Below are 19,486 nucleotides of genomic sequence, written 5' to 3'. Positions count from 1 at the left end.
GAGCAGACAATGGAGCCATCAGGGGCCCCCCAATGAGGAGATCGCTGTGGGATACACGGGGAGAAGATGGAGCCTTTAGGGATCCCCCAATGAGGAGATCGCTGCGGAATACACGGGGAGCAGACGGAGCCATCAGGGGCCCCCAATGAGGAGATCGCTGCAGGATACATGGGGAGCAGACAACGGAGTCATTGGGGGCCCCCAATGAGGAGATCGCTGTGGGATACACGGGGAGCAGACGGAGCCATCGGGGGCCCCCAATGGGGACATCGCTGTGGGAAACACTGGGAGCAGACAATGGAGCCATCAGGGGCCCCCCAATGAGGAGATCGCTGTGGGATACACGGGGAGCAGACAGAGCCTTTAGGGACCCCCCAATGAGGAGATCACTGCGGGATACATGGGAAGCAGATGGAGCCATCGGGAGCCCCCCAATGAGTGGATTGCTGCGGGTTAAATGGGGAGTGGACGGAGCCATCGGGGGCCCCCAATGAGGAGATCGCTGTGGGATACACGGGGAGCAGACTGAGCCATCGGGGGCCCCCAATGAGGAGATCACTGTGGGATACACGGGGAGCAGACTGAGCCATCGGGGGCACCCAATGGGGACATCGCTGTGGGAAACACTGGGAGCAGACAATGGAGCCATCAGGGGCCCCCCAATGAGGAGATCGCTGTGGGATACACGGGGAGAAGATGGAGCCTTTAGGGATCCCCCAATGAGGAGATCGCTGCGGAATACACGGGGAGCAGACGGAGCCATCAGGGGCCCCCAATGAGGAGATCGCTGCAGGATACATGGGGAGCAGACAACGGAGTCATTGGGGGCCCCCAATGAGGAGATCGCTGTGGGATACACGGGGAGCAGACGGAGCCATCGGGGGCCCCCAATGGGGACATCGCTGTGGGAAACACTGGGAGCAGACAATGGAGCCATCAGGGGCCCCCCAATGAGGAGATCGCTGTGGGATACACGGGGAGCAGACAGAGCCTTTAGGGACCCCCCAATGAGGAGATCACTGCGGGATACATGGGAAGCAGATGGAGCCATCGGGAGCCCCCCAATGAGTGGATTGCTGCGGGTTAAATGGGGAGTGGACGGAGCCATCGGGGGCCCCCCAATGAGATCGTTGCGGGATACACGGGGAGAGGACGGAGTCATCGAGCGCCCCCCAATGAGAAGATCACTGTGGGATACACAGGAAGCAGACGGACCCATTGTGGGCCCCCAATGAGATCGCTGCAGGATACACGGGGAGCAAACTGAGCCATCGGGGGGCCCCCAATGAGGAGATCGCTGCGGGATACACTGAGAGCAAACAAAGCCATCGGGGGCCCCCAATGGGGACATCGCTGTGGGAAACACTGGAAGCAGACCATGGAGCCATCAGGGGCCCCCAATGAGGAGATCGCTGCGGGATACACTGAGAGCAAACAAAGCCATCGGGGGCCCCCAATGGGGACATCGCTGTGGGAAACACTGGAAGCAGACCATGGAGCCATCAGGGGCCCCCAATGAGGACATCGCTGCAGGATACACAGGGAACAGACGGAGCCATCGGGGGCCCCCAATGGGGACATCGCTGTGGGAAACACTGGGAGCAGACCATGGAGCCATCAGGGGCCCCCAATGAGGAGATCGCTGCGGGATACACGGGTAGACGACAGATGAGGGGGAATTAACCACATGGTGGGGTCTCCTATTCTGGTGATAGGGAGGCGGGGGTCCCAGTGTACAGATGATGATAGCTCCTTTAAAGGGTATCTCCGTCCACAACTCATCCTTCCTATTAGTTTAAGTTGGGATGGGAGTTTTGTGACATCTGGAGGGCACAACTCTAATTTGTATGGGGGTCTATCAGGGCATGCTGGGAGTTGTAGTTTAGCAACAGCTATAGAGCTACAGTTAGGAGAATACTATAAAACAATGGTCTCACAGCTGTGGACCTCCAGCTGTTGCAAAACTACAACTCCAATCATACCCGGACAGCCGTTGGTTGTCCGGGCATGCTGGGAGTTGTAGTCTTGCAACAGCTGGAGGTCCCCAGTTTGAAGATCACAGCGATAAATCTCATAGATGTCCTGGGTGCAGAACTATTCACACCCCTGATGGCCGTGATCACATGACCCCGCGATATGTAGACGAGCGCAGGCAACTTATTTTCTATTCCTGCGTGTAAATAGAGTTGTTCACATCATTTTGAAAAATCGTTCATTTTTTATTTTTTTTTATGTGGAGGAAAGGTAACGATAACGGAGGACGAGACGGCAGACATGACAGCTCAGCAGCGGGCGCTGACAACTCCGCGACTAATGAAACATGTCACATGGAGACATACGGAGTCGCACGCCCCCCGTACACCATACGTTTCTTTATGTTTTCAGGAAAACAGCCCCCCGCCCTTCTGTCTGACAGCTCAAACTTCTCCACGAGACCCCTGCCGGGAAAACTCCTCCGAAACAAGACCCCCCCCCCCCCCCCCCAGCCGCCAAGTCCCAGATGCCTCTAAAAGGATCCGCTCGTCCTCAGAATAGTACGCGGTTACCGTATAGCAGAGCCTTGCCAGCTGACTCTACCTGTCGCTTTCACAGTTGTCAGGGAGTATGGCGGATTCCATGAAGACTTCCTCAGACGTAATAGGGAAAATTTCCTTTAGCGCCGTTCTAACTAGGTGGCACTTTCACTTTGCGCCATTGCTTAGCAACAGGTATCAGTAATAGCGGGGGAAGCCATGTGAGTTCCAGGGGGCGGAGCCCTGACTGTCAGCTTGGGGAGTCCATGAAGATGTCTTTATTGGTCTTGATGCTACTTTCACTTTCACTTTAGGCAGTTGCCTAGCAACAGGCATCACCTCTGATGGAGTGCGCCATGAGAGTTTCACAGAGTGACGCAGGTTCACAGTGGTCAGGGTGTCTGGCAGCGGGGTCTGTGAAGACTTCGGCAGATGTAATAGCGAATCATTTCACAGTGGTGGGGTAAACCATGTGAGTCCTGGGGGAGGGACTGTGACTACCTCTAAGTTTCATAGATAATGGAGTCTATGAAGATGTCTCCATTCTAACGCCAACTAGGCCGCATTTTCACTTTACGTAGTTGCCTAGCAACAGGGATCACTACTGATAGAGTGCGCCATAAGAGTGTCACAGGGCAGAGCTGCGATAAATGTCAGGGAGTATTGCGGGTTCCGTAAAAGACTTCCTCAAACATAATAGGGAATCATTTCCTTTAGCGCCGTTCTAACTAGGTGACACTTTCACTATGCACTATTACTTAGCAACAGGTATCACTAACGGCGGGGCAAGCCATGTGAGTTCCAGGGGGCGGAGCCCTGACTGTCAAATTGGGGAGTCCATGAAGAGGTCTTCATTGGTCTTGATGCTAACTAGGCCGCGCTTTTACTTTAGGCAGTTGCCTAGCAACAGGGATCACTACTGATAAAGTGCGCCATAAGAGTGTCACAGGGCAGAGCTGCGATAAATGTTTACAGGGGTCGGAGTATGGTGGGTTCTGTGATGACTTCAGCAGAAGTAATAGCGAATCATTTCGCGAAGCGCTAGTCTAGATAGGCGGCACTTTCGCTTTGTGCCATTGTCTACCAGCAGGCTTCACTAGTGGTGGGGTAAGCCATATGAGTTCCAGAGGGAGGGAAGGTGACTACCTCAAAGTTTCAGGATTGTCGGGGAGTTTGGTGGAGTCTATAGAGATGTCTCCATTCTAATGCTAACTAGGCCGCACTTTCACTTTAAGGCAGTTGCCTAGCAACAGGGATCACTACTGATGGAGTGCGACATCAGGGCCCAGCTCTGACCAACTTGCAAGTTCACAGTTTTCTGGGAGTATAAAGGGCATCGTGAAGACTTCTTGTAAGCAGATCATTTCACCAAGCGCTACTCTAACTAGGCCGCACTTTCACCTTGGCACGTTGCCTAGCAACAGGCATCACAACACACACGGGACGTGGAGGTGTCACCCGCGATAAAACAGGGCATATGCTCCTTATCGTACCAGCTCAGTTACCCACCTGCATTACATTAGGAAAGAATGGCGCAAGTGACGTTCCTTATTCTCTAAATCTAAGGTACATACGACATGACAACATTTTCTAAATGTTGGGTACAGCTCGGAAAATTGACTACTTTAAGGGGGAGGGTGAAACGATTGCAGATTTAATACAGACTACTTTGTGGCGCAGAGGTCAGACATATACGAATCCTCAGGCTGTGGAGGAAAACTAATACTTAATGCCCAAAAGATTGACACCGACCGCCCATAACTGTAACCCAGCAACTCCTTAACCATCCCGTCCTCCGACATCATACAGAAAAGACGTGTGATGTCATTATAGGATAAGGTATCGCTGAAATCTCGCCAGTAGTGGCGCCACAGACCCGCATCTCTCCCCATAGAGAGCCAGAAGACGAGATAAATAGAGAAATCCTAAGTGACAGCTCGGAATAAAACGCAGCAATACTTATTAATACGTCCTGGGATCTCGTCTAATGCGGCCTCCCTGGGGGCACATACTTAATGGTTTATAAGTTGTCGTAACTTCGGGGCAGATCATTCCTTGGCGTCGAGTCCCCGCAGATCGCATTATTGTACCGCTCAGCAGAATCCGCTCAATTCTGATACCGAGAAAAACTCATAAAAATCTGAGCAGAATCCCGGCGCCTGCGGTTGTATTATACACAAACAGAATACTAAGAAATGAGGAGAGCGTCCCCTGCTGGCTGAGCACCATAGGTTACCCTTTAGTGGTGCCTTTCCGACAATATCCAACTCTGGGGTCACATGACTGGGGTTGCATGAGATAACGTTTGTGATAGCCCCCTCCATTGTTGCCGTATACTGCCGCAGTCTATGATCATATCCTAGCTCTCTGAGTATCCATGGGTGGGAGAGCACACTATGAACTGGGAGGAGCTTCCCGAGACATACAGTGACATCATCAGTATCCTGAAAACAATGTAGCGAGCTAGTAAAATTACTGATTGGTTATTATTGCCCAACCCTCACAATTGGGGCAAATACTTATTTCAGTGCAGGTTTAGCCCCTGGGTTCTTCACCCCTGGTTCCTGGAGGCAGAGGTCTCCTTGGGCTCCAGTTTTCTGCTATTGCACATGACATCATAGCCCTTGCTGGTTCCCTGTCTGCTGTGATGTATTGTGGGAGATGTAGTGTTTTACCAGAACACAGTGCATTATGGGAGTGTCTGTCAGCACATTGTATTAGAAGGCAGAATTGTGAATGCAGCTCTGGCTGTGACTGGAGTTTTGACCTCATCACTAAGCGGTTGTTTTCTCTCTTGCAGAGGACCAGTTGTGGTTACATCCTGTGCACCGTGTTGCTGTCCGTAGCCGTTCTGCTGGCTGTCACAGTCACCGGGGCCGTCCTGTTCATGAACCATTACCACGCCCCCTCCACCGAACCCCCTCCAGTCATCACCACCAACATGGAGGACCCCAACGCGCTGGTCACCATCGAGAGGGCGGATAGCTCCCACATCAATATATTCATCGACCCCAATTGCCCCGACCCGTTGCCGCGCCTGGACGGCTTACAGTCCTCAGTGATGGCCGCACTAGCCAACCATGACTCGGAGATGAAGGGCGCAGTGGGCAAGGAACGGGCACTGCTGGCGGGACTGGCTGACCAGGTGTCACAGATGGTATCGCAGGTGTCCCGGCAGCGATCATGTTGGGAGGACCTGCGGAAGGGACAGAACGGCCTGGTGTCTGAACTTGGGGCCCTGCAGAGTGAGCAGGGGAGACTCATACAGGTAACACCCCAATCACAAATATGGCCGCCCACATCTCCACATTCCTACAGTCCTGAATGGTAAACATGTGTTATTCAGATACATCCTGTCACACAACTTTCATACTGTAACAAAAATGGGGTGTGGTTTCCTCTAAGGTAGGTGGAGCCCTGATGATAGTGGGCTGACAACTTTCCCTTTCAGTTAATAGGATAACAGGACAGGAAGTGCAATGTGCGCACAAAAATACCTTCCCCCCCCCCCCACAATCGAACTTTATCGCTGATGTTTTCAGTTGTTATAAAACTCCTGAAAAATAGCGATTTAATTCAAGCCAAAATTGTGTCCCATTTGTTAGAGTCCCTCTAAGTGACAATAATGTTCTCCAAAAGATGAGAAGCAGCAGGATACTTGCTGAGCTCCCTGGCGCCGCTTCATACAGAACACATGGCTCTGCTGGCTCCCCGCGCGCACAGACAGCCCCATGCCAACCAGGGATCTGGCAGAAGCACTTGGTACAATCTTCAGAACTAATTCCAAGTGTTTCTTGCTGTGCCGCTGCAGGTTATAATAGAACAGTGGTCTTTAACTTGTGTGCCTCCCGATGTTGCAAAACTACAACTCTCAGCATGCCCGGACAGCCAACGGCTGTCCGGGCATGCTGGGAGTTGTAGTTTTGCAACATCTGGCAGTCCAAAGTTTGGAGACCTAGGCTTTAGAAGATCCAGGCTTCTTCTCAGACGTGACTGGTGACCCTTACCCAGGTTGTTGTGGCCAAGCACAATTTGTGTGATTCTTCAGAAGTAGTCACATGGTTCCCTGGTCACATGGTTCCTCAGGGAGTAGTCACATGGTTGGTTCCTCAGGGAGTAGTCACATGGTTGGTTCCTCAGGGAGTAGTCACATGGTTGGTTCCTCAGGGAGTAGTCACATGGTTGGTTCCTCATGGGTAGTCACGTGGTTGGTTCCTCAAATGTAGTCACGTGGTTGGTACCTCAAATGTAGTCACGTGGTTGGTTCCTCAAGGGTAGTCACGTGGTTGGTTCCTCAAGGGTAGTCACGTGGTTGGTTCCTCAAGGGTAGTCACGTGGTTGGTTCCTCAAGGGTAGTCATGTGGTTGGTTCCTCAAGGGTAGTCACGGGGTTGGTTCCTCAAGGGTAGTCACGGGGTTGGTTCCTCAGGGAGTAGTCACGTGGTTGGTTCCTCAGGGAGTAGTCACGTGGTTGGTTCCTCAGGGAGTAGTCACGTGGTTGGTTCCTCAGGGTGTAGTCACATGGTTGGTTCCTCAAGTGTAGTCACATGGTTGGTTCCTCAAGGGTAGTCACATGGTTGGTTCCTCAAGGGTAGTCACATGGTTGGTTCCTCAAGGGTAGTCACGTGGTTGGTTCCTCAAGGGTAGTAGCCACATGACTCAACAGGGAGTAGGCTTTAGAAGATCCATACGTGCCTGGTGATCCTCACTCAGGTTGTTGTGGTCAAGCACAATTCCTTTGCTTCCTCAGGGGTAGTCACATGGTTCCTTTAGGAAGTAGTCACATGGCTCCTTCAGAGGGTAGGCTACTTTCACACTGCCGTTGTGCCCCGACCCTATACGGCAGTTATGCTCCTTTTTTTTTTGAACCTTCAACGGCTGTTTTTGGGACGGGGCATCCTCAAGAATAGGAGCTTCCTCAGTAGTAGCCATATGGTTCCTCAGGGGTGGGCACATAGCACAAGCTTACAGCCATAGATGTTGTAGTTCTGCAACATCTTCAAGGCCACAGTTTGGAGACCTAGGCTTTAGAAGATCCAGAAGTTTTTTGTGGAGTTTTTGTGGTGTTTAAAGGGGAGAGATCCTACTATCATCTGCAGCAGGAGCGTGGGAATAATGGTTGTCAGGCATCACCCTGCACCCGATATAAGAGGATTTCCTCATTTCAGGCTAAGCCGATCCATCAGTGTTTGCAGATCGGGGCGGGCGGCTCTGACAACTTTGTTTTCACGCTTTCCAGTAGTAGGTTGAAGTTTCTTTGAAGCTTCTTGTATTAAGCAGAGGGTCCCAAAGTCTTCCAGATATCCTGCAGATTATTGATTGGTTCTTAGAGATCACATGAGCAGCCTCTAATTATAATCATCTGGGGAGCAATAGACAGAAGATTTCCGCAGATTCTAGATGTCGTCCTCCTCATTGCTTTTTGTTTGTAGAGGTGAGAGCAGCCGGGCCCTATTTATCTACAGAAGCCTGAAATCACTGTGTGGGTGGAGCTACTCAATCACATTATCCTTGGGGTGGAGTCTTGCACTCAGACTCTGCATGGGTGGAGCATGGCAGTGTGTGGGGTGGAGCATGGCAGTGTGTGTGGGGTGGAGCATGGCAGCGTGTGTGGGGTGGAGCATGGCAGCGTGTGTGGGGTGGAGCTTGGCAGCGTGTGTGGGGCGGAGCATGGCAGTGTGTGTGGGGTGGAGCGTGGCAGCGTGTGTGGGGTGGAGCGTGGCAGCGTGTGTGGAGCATGGCAGCGTGTGTGGGGCGGAGCATGGCAGCATGTGTGGGGTGGAGCATGACTGTGTGTGGGGTGGAGCATGACTGTGTGTGGGGTGGAGCGTGGCAGTGTGTGTGGGGTGGAGCATGGCAGCGTGTGTGGGGTGGAGCATGACTGTGTGTGGGGTGGAGCATGACTGTGTGTGGGGTGGAGCATGGCAGTATGTGGGGTGGAGCGTGGCAGTGTGTGTGGGGTGGAGCGTGGCAGTGTGTGTGGGGTGGAGCGTGGCAGTGTGTGTGGGGTGGAGCGTGGCAGCGTGTGTGGGGTGGAGCGTGGCAGCGTGTGTGGAGCATGGCAGCGTGTGTGGGGCGGAGCATGGCAGCGTGTGTGGGGTGGAGCATGGCAGCGTGTGTGGGGTGGAGCGTGACTGTGTGTGGGGTGGAGCGTGGCAGTGTGTGTGGGGTGGAGCGTGGCAGCGTGTGTGGGGCGGAGTGTGGCAGCGTGTGTGGGGCGGAGCGTGGCAGCGTGTGTGGGGTGGAGCGTGGCAGCGTGTGTGGGGTGGAGCGTGGCAGCGTGTGTGGGGCGGAGCGTGGCAGCGTGTGTGGGGCGGAGCGCGGCAGCGTGTGTGGGGCGGAGCGCGGCAGCGTGTGTGGGGCGGAGCGTGGCAGCGTGTGTGGGGCGGAGCGTGGCAGCGTGTGTGGGGCGGAGCGTGGCAGCGTGTGGGGCGGAGCGTGGCAGTGTGTGCGGGGTGGAGCTTTTTACAGACAACATTCATTAAGGTGAAGCCTGATGTGAATTGTATATATTAGTGGGTGGAGCCCAAAATCATTAACAGTGATGAGAATGATAGGACTGTGGTAGGGACTGACACACGAGAGGTCACATATGCAGAAATTGTTTCTCTACTTAAAATAGCGATTTGTCATCCAGGGTGTATAAAAGCTTAGTGAGAACCCATTTGGTAGTGCCATGTGATGCCAGGCATAAGTCGCGAACCAGGGGGTGGTCACATGGTTCCTCAGGGGGTAGTCACATGGTTCCTCAGGGGGTAGTCACATGGTTCCTCAGGGGGTAGTCACATGGTTCCTTAGGGGTTAGTCACATGGTTCCTCAGGGGGTAGTCACATGGTTCCTTAGGGGTTAGTCACATTTTACAAGTTGTCAAATGATAATCCGATCTGTTCTCACCCTTTGCTGTGTCCCCCCTGTTCTCACCCTTTGCTGTGTCCCCCCTGTTCTCACCCTTTGCTGTGTCCCCCCCTGTTCTCACCCTTTGCTGTGTCCCCCCCTGTTCTCACCCTTTGCTGTGTCCCCCCCCCTGTTCTCACCCTTTGCTGTGTCCCCCCCTGTTCTCACCCTTTTCTGTCCCCCCTGTTCTCACCCTTTGCTGTGTCCCCCCTGTTCTCACCCTTTGCTGTGTCCCCCCTGTTCTCACCTTTTGCTGTGTCCCCCCTGTTCTCACCCTTTGCTGTGTCCCCCCTGTTCTCACCCTTTGCTGTGTCCCCCTGTTCTCACTCTTTTCTGTCCCCCCCGTTCTCACCCTTTGCTGTGTCCCCCCCCCTGTTCTCACCCTTTGCTGTGTCCCCCCCCCTGTTCTCACCCTTTGCTGTGTCCCCCCTGTTCTCACCCTTTGCTGTGTCCCCCCTGTTCTCACCCTTTGCTGTGTCCCCCCTGTTCTCACCCTTTGCTGTGTCCCCCTGTTCTCACTCTTTTCTGTCCCCCCTGTTCTCACCCTTTTCTGTCCCCCCTGTTCTCACCCTTTGCTGTGTCCCCCCTGTTCTCACCCTTTGCTGTGTCCCCCCCCCCCCGTTATCACCCTTTGCTGTGTCCCCCCCTGTTCTCACTCTTTTCTGTCCCCCCTGTTCTCACCCTTTGCTGTGTCCCCCCTGTTCTCACTCTTTTCTGTCCCCCCTGTTCTCACCCTTTTCTGTCCCCCCTGTTCTCACCCTTTTCTGTCCCCCCTGTTCTCACCCTCCAGCTTCTCTCTGAGGGACACAGTCACGTGGCGCAGCTGGTCAGCTCTGTAAGTGAAGTCCTGGACTCGGTCCATGGAAGATCCCGCGGAAAAGGTGATCTCGTCCGGTCACCAGCAAAGAACTCCAGACCCCGTGGCTGCTCCAACGGTGAGACCCCCATCACTGTGTCTTTCTCACCGGTTAAAGACAACAACAGATAGAACCTATAACACTGTTCATCCTGAGCCCCCCTGTTGCATGAATAGAACCCTAGAACTGCAGTGAAGACTGACACAGACTTCATAGTAATAGGGCGGGAATGGGAGAAGGGTCATAAGATATTTGGGGTGCGCTGCTTCAAGTGGCGGGGGACATTATATAGATTTTGTATATGTATATATATATATATACTGTACATTATAGGACACAACTGTTATCAGTACTGTCCAGCAAGACATAGGAACACATGCACGATGACAGATGTGGTGTCTGTATCCCCTCACATTTCCTACGGACGGTCAGATCATTCCCAGACTCACGTTGTAGATGAACACACAGCTCGCCCTCCCCCACTCACAATTCTCCAAGTATAAATCCAGAAAAACTGCAACTCCTGGTAGTTCTGCCATCGTGACAGGATCATAAATCTTGGCGGTGGAGTCTTCCGCAGCGCTGTAGCATTTTCAAGGGAATTTCTTTATGAGTTAATCTGTGCATTTGACCAGGAATAGAATTATCCGGCACCGTGACTCCGAGATGATGGAATCACTTTCTGCCTGTCACCGTGTAACACCGCTGCTTTATCCGTAGGTTCCAAACCGCGTGACTGCTATGACATCTTCATGAGCGGACAGCAGGAGGACGGCGTCTACTCCGTATTCCCCCTTCACTATCCCACCGGATTCCAGGTTTACTGCGACATGACAACGGACGGAGGCGGCTGGACGGTGAGTCTCAGACATCTGTGTTATGTGAATACATCATTGCTTCTACTCCAGTCACATCCAAAGCTGAGGATCAACAGCTCTGGATGTGACTGGAGTAGAAGACATATGATGTAACCTGAGATCAGTACGAGATAACTAAAGAACCTACAAAAGTCCGTTTCTAAATAACACAGGTCAAAACAAGTGCCATGTGACCCCTTTTATCTGCATTGATTGGTTAAAAGGTCCCTCATGGGAGGAGCAAAAGTGACTAGCTATTTTCTAGCCTCCTGATTGGCTGTTAGTATTCCTGGATTAACCTGCATATACCCCAGTGAAAAGGAGGAAGCAGTGCTGTCAGATTTTTGGATTATGTTTCGATACAGGGGCGTGGCTAAAGGGGTCGCAGAGGTAGTAGCCGCACCTGAGCCCTAGTGGGCCCCGAATCACATCTGCCCCATAAGAGACCAGCATTATAATTGGCACATGGGGCCCAGAACCTACAAAATACGCCTCTATATTGATAGGATTATAACAAGCAGTCATATAACAAGCTCTGCCCCCAAATAGCTCTGCCCCACCCCAGCGGATCCCTGCTGGTGATTATATAGTTATTGGCGCACAGGTTTCTTTTACAATGGACAGTACCCTGTAATGTAGATATTATGGTTCAGAAGATGATCACTGCTCTCTCCTTCTCGCCCCCTTTCCTGTCCTATCTTACGCCCCTCACCGTACGCGCCGCACGCCCGACCGCTGTGCGTTCTGCCATTTGATTGACACATATTGTTTGGATGGTTTGGAATAAATAATAGGTTGTGAAATGTCACCACGTCCGAGATTATCGGTGGAATGTGCACAGCGACAGTGCAAGGTGAACAGCATGGAAACGCGCGCGTCTGAGAGCGGCGGGGCGTCACCGATTCCTATAATAGTATAATTGTTGGTATAAGGGGGTACTCCTGCTGTGGGGATAGTTGGATGATCTTTGCGCTCCCTTCCTTAGCCTGAGGGGGGGAGGGGGTATATTTATGTCTATTTCATACCATGCCCTAAACAGTGGTCTACATACAGCGGCCCTCCAGCAGTTGCAAAACTACAACTCCCAGCATGCCTGGACAGCCAACGGCAATATCCAGAAGACCGCAGTTTGGAGACCACCGCCCTAGAACATGAGACCCCACCAGCTTCCTAACTATACTGCTATAGTGTTACGTTTTTGCGCTTTTATTATATAGTACCTAACTGAAAACAATAGCGTGGCGCCGTTTATACTTTGCATCCTGCCCATTGATCCTGTAATAACGAGATGAACGCTGATGGTGTTCTGCCGCAGTTAGGGGGAGGGGCAGCGCCATTTTATTTTTCACCATTTCAGCGGGTGTTGTGGTATCTCGCTATGAGGTTTCAGCCCATTAGGGGTTAATATCAGAGCAACAATGGAAAGCCGGGTCCACGGCCGCTGCCGGCTGAGGAGCGTATTAATATTTCAGCGCTTCGGCCCTGCGGACCGGCTTATTTTGCTGTAGGGGAGGATTCATATTTAATGACGAGTACACAAACAAGTGTGACCCCGAGCAACCCCCCTCGCCCGCCGCCACTGATCACATCAAAACGTCAAAGCGAGTCAGATCACCCCCGGCCGTCACCTCCCGAGTCCGACCGCGCGGCAGCTTCATCTCGGCCTTCAGTACCTCTGCTCCGAAATAACAGCAGCACAGGAGGCAGCAGTTCCTGGGTGCTTCTATAGGGGGTGGTAGGGGGCACAACAGGGGCGAAGGGTAGGAACAAACCCGAGGATGTTATCAATCAATAATACTTCATTACTATCCAGCTGTCCGGGCATGCTGGGAGTTGTAGTTTTGTAACCAGAGCCCTTAGTTGGCACAGGTGAATGTTGGTGCCAAGGCTACCAGCAGTTATGATAGAAATCACTTTATAGCAGTGTTTCCCGACTAGGGTGCCACTAGCTGTTGCAAAACTACAACTCCCAGCATGCCTGGACAGCTGGAGGCACCCTGGTTGGGAAACCCTGATTTATAGCCTGGAGATTAGTGGCGGGGGCACCAGCTGTATGGACCCCACTACTTTCTCTGACATCCCAGGGTGCTGATCACCTCCATGCTCTGGACACTACGCTGACAGACACAGTAAACCTTCTTACCACAGCTCGCATTGATGTGCCATCCTGGATGAGCTGCACTACCTGAGCCACTTGTGTGGGTTGTAGACCACTAGAGTGAAAGCACCGCCAGCATTCAAAAGTGACCAAAACTACAGCCAGGAAGCATAGGAACAGAGAAGTGCAGAACCACTCCTTTATTGGGGGGTGTCTTGGTAATTGCCTATAATTTCCACGTGCTGTCTGTTCCATGTGAAATTGATTGTCAATCAGTGTTCTTCCTGAGTGGACAGTGGGATCTCACACAAGTGTCAGTGACTTGGAGTTACATTGTGTTGTGTAAGTGTTACCTTTATTTTTTTAAGCAGTGTAATATATAGTCATGGTCGTAAATAGAGATGAGCGAACTTACAGTAAATTAAATTCGTCACAAACTTCTCGGCTCGGCAGTTGATGACTTTTCCTGCATAAATTAGTTCAGCTTTCAGGTGCTCCCGTGGGCTGGAAAAGGTGGATACAGTCCTAGGAGACTCTTTCCTAGGACTGTATCCACCTTTTCCAGCCCACCGGAGCACCTGAAAGCTGAACTAATTTACGCAGGATAAGACATCAACTGCCGAGCCGAGAAGTTCGTGACAAATCGATTTTACTGTAAGTTCGCTCATCTCTAGTCGTAAATGTTGGCACCCTTGAAATTTTTGAAGTATTTCTCACAGGAAAGGATTGCAGTAACACAGGTTTTGCTATATACATGTTTATTCCCTTTGTGTGTATTGGAACTAAACCAAAAAAGGAGGAAAAAAAAGCAAATTGGACATAATGTCCCCAAACTCCAAAAATGGGCTGGACACAATTATTGGCCCCTTAACTTAATATTTGGTTGCACACCCTTTGGAAAAAAATAAGTGAAATCAGTGTCTTCCTATAACCATCAATAAGCTTCTTACACCTCTCAGCCGGAATGTTGGAGCACTCTTCCTATAAGCATCAATAAGCTTCTTACACCTCTCAGCCGGAATGTTGGAGCACTCTTCCTATAAGCATCAATAAGCTTCTTACACCTCTCAGCCGGAATGTTGGACCACTCTTTCTATAACCATCAATAAGCTTCTTACACCTCTCAGCCGGAATGTTGGACCACTCTTTCTATAACCATCAATAAGCTCCTTACACCTCTCAGCCGGAATGTTGGACCACTCTTCCTATAAGCATCAATAAGCTTCTTACACCTCTCAGCCGGAATGTTGGACCACTCTTTCTATAACCATCAATAAGCTTCTTACACCTCTCAGCCGGAATGTTGGACTCTTCCTTTACAAGCTGCTCCCGGTCTCTTATTGGGCGGCGCCTTTTCCCAACAGTAATTTTAAGATCTCTCCACAGGTGATCAATGGGATTTAGATCTGGACTCATTGCTGACACTTCAGAACTCTCCAGCGCTTTGTTGTCGTCCATTTCTGGGGCTTTTTGACGTATATTTGGGGTCATTGTTCTGCTGGAAGACCCAAGATCTCGGACACAAACCCAGCTTTCTGACACTGGGCTGTACAGTGCGACCCAAAATCCATTGGTAATCCTCAGATTTCATGATGTCTTGTACACATTCAAGGCCCCCAGTGCCAGAGGCAGCAAAACAACCCAAAACATCACTGACCTCCCCCATATGTCACTGTAGGTCCTGTGCTCTTTTCTTTGTAGGCCTCATTCCGTTTTCGGTAAACAGTAGAATGATTTGCTTCACCAAAAAGATCTATCTTGGTCTCATCTGTCCACAAGACGTTTTCCCAGAAGGATTTTGGTTACTCAAGTTCATTTTGGTAAAATGTCATCTCTCTTTTTTATGTCTCTGTGTCAGCAGTGGGGTCCTCCTGGGTCTCCTCCATAGTGGGGTCCTCCTGGGTCTCCTCCATAGTGGGGTCCTCCTGGGTCTCCTCCATAGCGGGGTCCTCCTGGGTCTCCTCCATAGCGGGGTCCTCCTGGGTCTCCTCCATAGCGGGGTCCTCCTGGGTCTCCTCCATAGTGGGGTCCTCCTGGGTCTCCTCCATAGTGGGGTCCTCCTCGGTCTCCTCCATAGCGTTTCATTTCATTTAAATGTCGACGGATAGTTCGCGCTGACACTGATGTTCCCTGAGCCTGCAGGACAGCTTGAATATCTTTGGAACTTGTTTGGGGCTGCTTATCCACCATCCGGACTATCCTGACACCTTTCACCAGTTTTTCTCTTCCGTCCATGCCCAGGGAGATTATCTACAGTGCCATGGGGTGTAAACTTCTTGATAATGTTGCGCACTGTGGACAAAGACAAATCTAGATCTCTGGAGATGGACTTGTAACCTGGAGATTGTTGATATTTTTCCCCAATTTTGGTTCTCAAGTCCTCAGACAGTTCTCTTCTCCTCTTTCTGTTGTCCATGCTTAGTGTGGCACACACAGACACACAATGCAAAGACTAAGTGAACTTCTCTCCTTTTTATCTGCTTTCAGGTGTGATGTTTATATTGCCCACACCTGTTACTTGCCCCAGGTGAGTATAAAGGAGCATCACATGCTGGAAACAATCTTATTTATCCACAATTATGAAAGGGGCCAATAATTGTGTCCAGACCATTTTTGGAGTTTGGTGACATTATGTCCAATTTGCTTTTTTTCCTCCTTTTTTGGTTTAGTTCCAATACACACAAAGGGAATAAACATGTGTATAGCAAAACCTGTGTTACTGCAATATATATATATATATATATATATACAGAGGAGAGGAGATCTATATATATATACAGAGGAGAGGAGATCTATATATATATATATACAGAGGAGAGGAGATCTATATATATATATATTTATCTTAACCAAAATTCCAATATTTCAGTTTACAATAATCTGCCTTCTCCCTGCAGAACGTTACTAAATCCTATACAGCAAAGTTATATATAGCAAAAAAGCATCATCTTTGATAGGGTTAATAGTATCCATGGGGTGGGGGGTGTTACACATTGAGGAACCGTATTGGGCACCAGTCCTGTCCCCTCCCTTATTACACGACCTGCAGATAACAATGTTAATGAACTAGGGAAGATCTGTGACATGAGAACGGATGGAGTTGCCCTTTAAAAGTCACTCGATCCCCTCCCGCCCCCCACCTGCTTTGGCGTCACCTTCGTCTTCTCCGTTCCACATCCTGAGCCGCACAAGGTCGGATCAGATTAGGGCTTTCCTCTGCCGACACCTGTATGATTGAGAACTCCGCCACCCCCCCTCCCCCAGCAAAGCCGCCACAATCTCCCGGGACGTGAGCGCCCATGTCAGACATGTTAAAACTCCACATAAACCCTTTCGCCCACCTGAGATGCCACCCCCCCCCCCCCCTCGCACTAAACATGAAGCGCAGGAGCGACACTTGATAAATCAAACAAACGACGTTGCCCGCCGCCACCGGATTATTTTCTCTGATAGATGAAAGAGTCTCGTAGCTTCGGGAAATCTTTGATACATAATTCCCCGCGCACCTTTTATAGATGGATCAGGCAGAGCGCGTCGGCCCGCGAGAGAGACGAGACAATGCATGACAAATACAGAGCGCTCGGAACGGGCCGCCACCGGGGAACCGCACGACGCTTGTCCTGTCATGTGATCGATTATTCACTTTGTCCTCGCCGTCGCTCCGGTCCCATCGATCCTTTCTGAGGTCTTATTCTAGTCACCAGGGGCCTCTGCAACAGTCCACGTGTTCTGATGATAGATACCAGGCGGCTGCTATTTTCCGATGTTATCAGCCATTTCTGCAGCACACAGGACAGTACAGCTCCCCCCGAAGGCAATGACCAGTCAATGAGCAGGACCCCAGGGAGGCAGCGAGCGCTTCAGATCTCATGACATCATCTTATCTTTCCAGGTGTTCCAGAGAAGAGAGGACGGATCGGTGAACTTCTTTCGGGGGTGGGAGCAGTACCGGGACGGATTCGGGAAGCTCTCGGGGGAGCACTGGCTCGGTAAGGATCCAGATTGTTATAATGATGGCGAGGACAAGAAGGTAGATATCACTAAGATCAGAGGGCAATAGAATGTATTCACCTGTCCTACAGTCACCTCTCCTCTCCTGACATGGCTGATAACAGAGAACAATAGATTATATTCACCTGTCCTACAGTCACCTCTCCCCTCCTGACATGGCTGATAACAGAGAACAATAGATTATATTCACCTGTCCTACAGTCACCTCTCCCCTCCTGACATGGCTGATAACAGAGAACAATAGATATATTCACCTGTCCTACAGTCACCTCTCCCCTCCTGACATGGCTGATAACAGAGAACAATAGATTATATTCACCTGTCCTACAGTCACCTCTCCTGACATGTCTGATAACAGAAAAATAGATATATTCACCTGTCCTACAGTAACCTCTCCTCTCCTGACATGGCTGATAACAGAGAACAATATATATATTCACCTGTCCTAGAGTCACCTCTCCTCTCCTGACATGTCTGATAACAGAGAACAATAAATATATTCACCTGTCCTACAGTCACCTCTCCCCTCCTGACATGGCTAATAACAGAGAACAATAGATTATATTCACCTGTCCTACAGTCACCTCTCCCCTCCTGACATGACTGATAACAGAGAACAATAGATTATATTCACCTGTCCTACAGTCACCTCTCCTCTCCTGACATGTCTGATAACAGAAAAATAGATATATTCACCTGTCCTACAGTCACCTCTCCTCTCCTGACATGGCTGATAACAGAGAACAATAGATTGTATTCACCTGTCCTACAGTCACCTCTCTCCTCCTGACATGGCTGATAACAGAGAACAATATATATATTCACCTGTCCTAGAGTCACCTCTCCTCTCCTGACATGGTGGATAACAGAGAACAATAGATATATTCACCTGTCCTACAGTCACCTCTCCCCTCCTGACATGGCTGATAACAGAGAACAATAGATTGTATTCACCTGTCCTACAGTCACCTCTCCCCTCCTGACATGGCTGATAACATAGAACAATAGATTATATTCACCTGTCCTACAGTCACCTCTCCTCTCCTGACATGGCTGATAACAGAGAACAATAGATATATTCACCTGTCCTACAATCACCTCCCCCCTCGTGACATGGCTGATAAAAGAAAGCAATAGATATATTATCCTGTCCTACAGTCACCTCTCCCCCCCCCCCCCCCCGACATGGCTGATAACAGAGAACAATAGATATATTCACCTGTCCTACAGTCCCCACTCCGCTCCTGACATGGCTGATAACAGAGAACAATAGATTATATTCACCTGTCCTACAGTCATCTCTCCCCTCCTGACATGACTGATAACAGAGAACAATAGATTATATTCACCTGTCCTACAGTCACCTCTCCGCTCCTGACATGGCTGATAACAGAGAACAATAGATTATATTCACCTGTCCTACAGTCATCTCTCCCCTCCTGACATGACTGATAACAGAGAACAAGAGATTATATTCACCTGTCCTACAGTCACCTCTCCCCATCTTGGCGTTATCCTCTTGTACAGTCTAGTATGGCTGATAACAGGGAGTCATATATAGCTTCATTACCTGCACAAGGTCCCTCTTGCAGGTTCAGTGTCAGGTTGATTACCAGGCAGGGTGCCCCCTCTTGCACCCATAAGTCCTTTCTCCATCCAGGGCAGCAGAGTTGTTGGCTGCGGATCTGCCCGCTCAGGGATTCATGTGCCAACCTTACTGGACCCTGCATAGGAATCTTAATTGAAATCAGTAAATGGAGGAGGTGGGGTTTGGAAGTTTGAGGCCGCAGACGGGAGGACACCTCGATTTGCATTCTACATTCACCGGACGTCCTCATTAAGATGGTGAAAATGGAGTCCGACCCGCGCGCTGGGACGTCTGGCCAGACAGCGACGGCAGCGGAATGAGAAAGTAATAGAATATTCTATCAAGGAAGGTTCCAGAAGACAATGAGACGCGCTGATAATGCCTGCACCTCTGGGTCATTGTGCACATTAATAGAATTCCAGAATATCAGTGTAAACTGGCACGTGGAGCGATAAACGGGAGAAGTTGGATAAACAGCCAATCTACATGATATTCAGTGTGAACTGACACGCGTACACAAATAGGAAATAGGGAAGGAGAAATGGAGAATATGGGTAAACAGCCAATCTACATAATATTCAGTGTGAACTGACACGCGTACACCAATAGGAAATAGGGAAGGAGAAATGGAGAATATGGGTAAACAGCCAATCTACATGACATTCAGT

The 19,486-nt window shown here is 50.4% G+C and overlaps 1 protein-coding gene across 4 annotated transcripts in view; it reads left to right on the top strand.

The window, feature by feature from the left end:
* Positions 1-19,486, top strand: part of FIBCD1 (fibrinogen C domain containing 1) — a 101,667-nt gene that overhangs the window by 77,117 nt on the left and 5,064 nt on the right. For 2 of the 4 annotated variants that reach the window (XM_056540294.1, XM_056540295.1), the window contains exons 3-6: positions 5,314-5,781; positions 10,198-10,342; positions 10,985-11,121; positions 17,112-17,208. In XM_056540294.1, the coding sequence (XP_056396269.1) occupies positions 5,314-5,781; positions 10,198-10,342; positions 10,985-11,121; positions 17,112-17,208 (847 nt within the window). Of the gene's footprint in view, positions 1-2,505; positions 2,986-5,313; positions 5,782-10,197; positions 10,343-10,984; positions 11,122-17,111; positions 17,209-19,486 lie in introns of those variants that run through there. The other 2 variants (XM_056540296.1, XM_056540297.1) reach the window with 2 other exon arrangements.

The sequence above is a fragment of the Hyla sarda genome, chromosome 9, assembly GCF_029499605.1.
Source record: "Hyla sarda isolate aHylSar1 chromosome 9, aHylSar1.hap1, whole genome shotgun sequence".
Lineage (NCBI taxonomy): Eukaryota > Metazoa > Chordata > Amphibia > Anura > Hylidae > Hyla > Hyla sarda.
The sequence above is the reverse complement of the archived record's forward strand: the minus strand, read 5'-3'. Positions and strand labels throughout refer to the sequence as shown.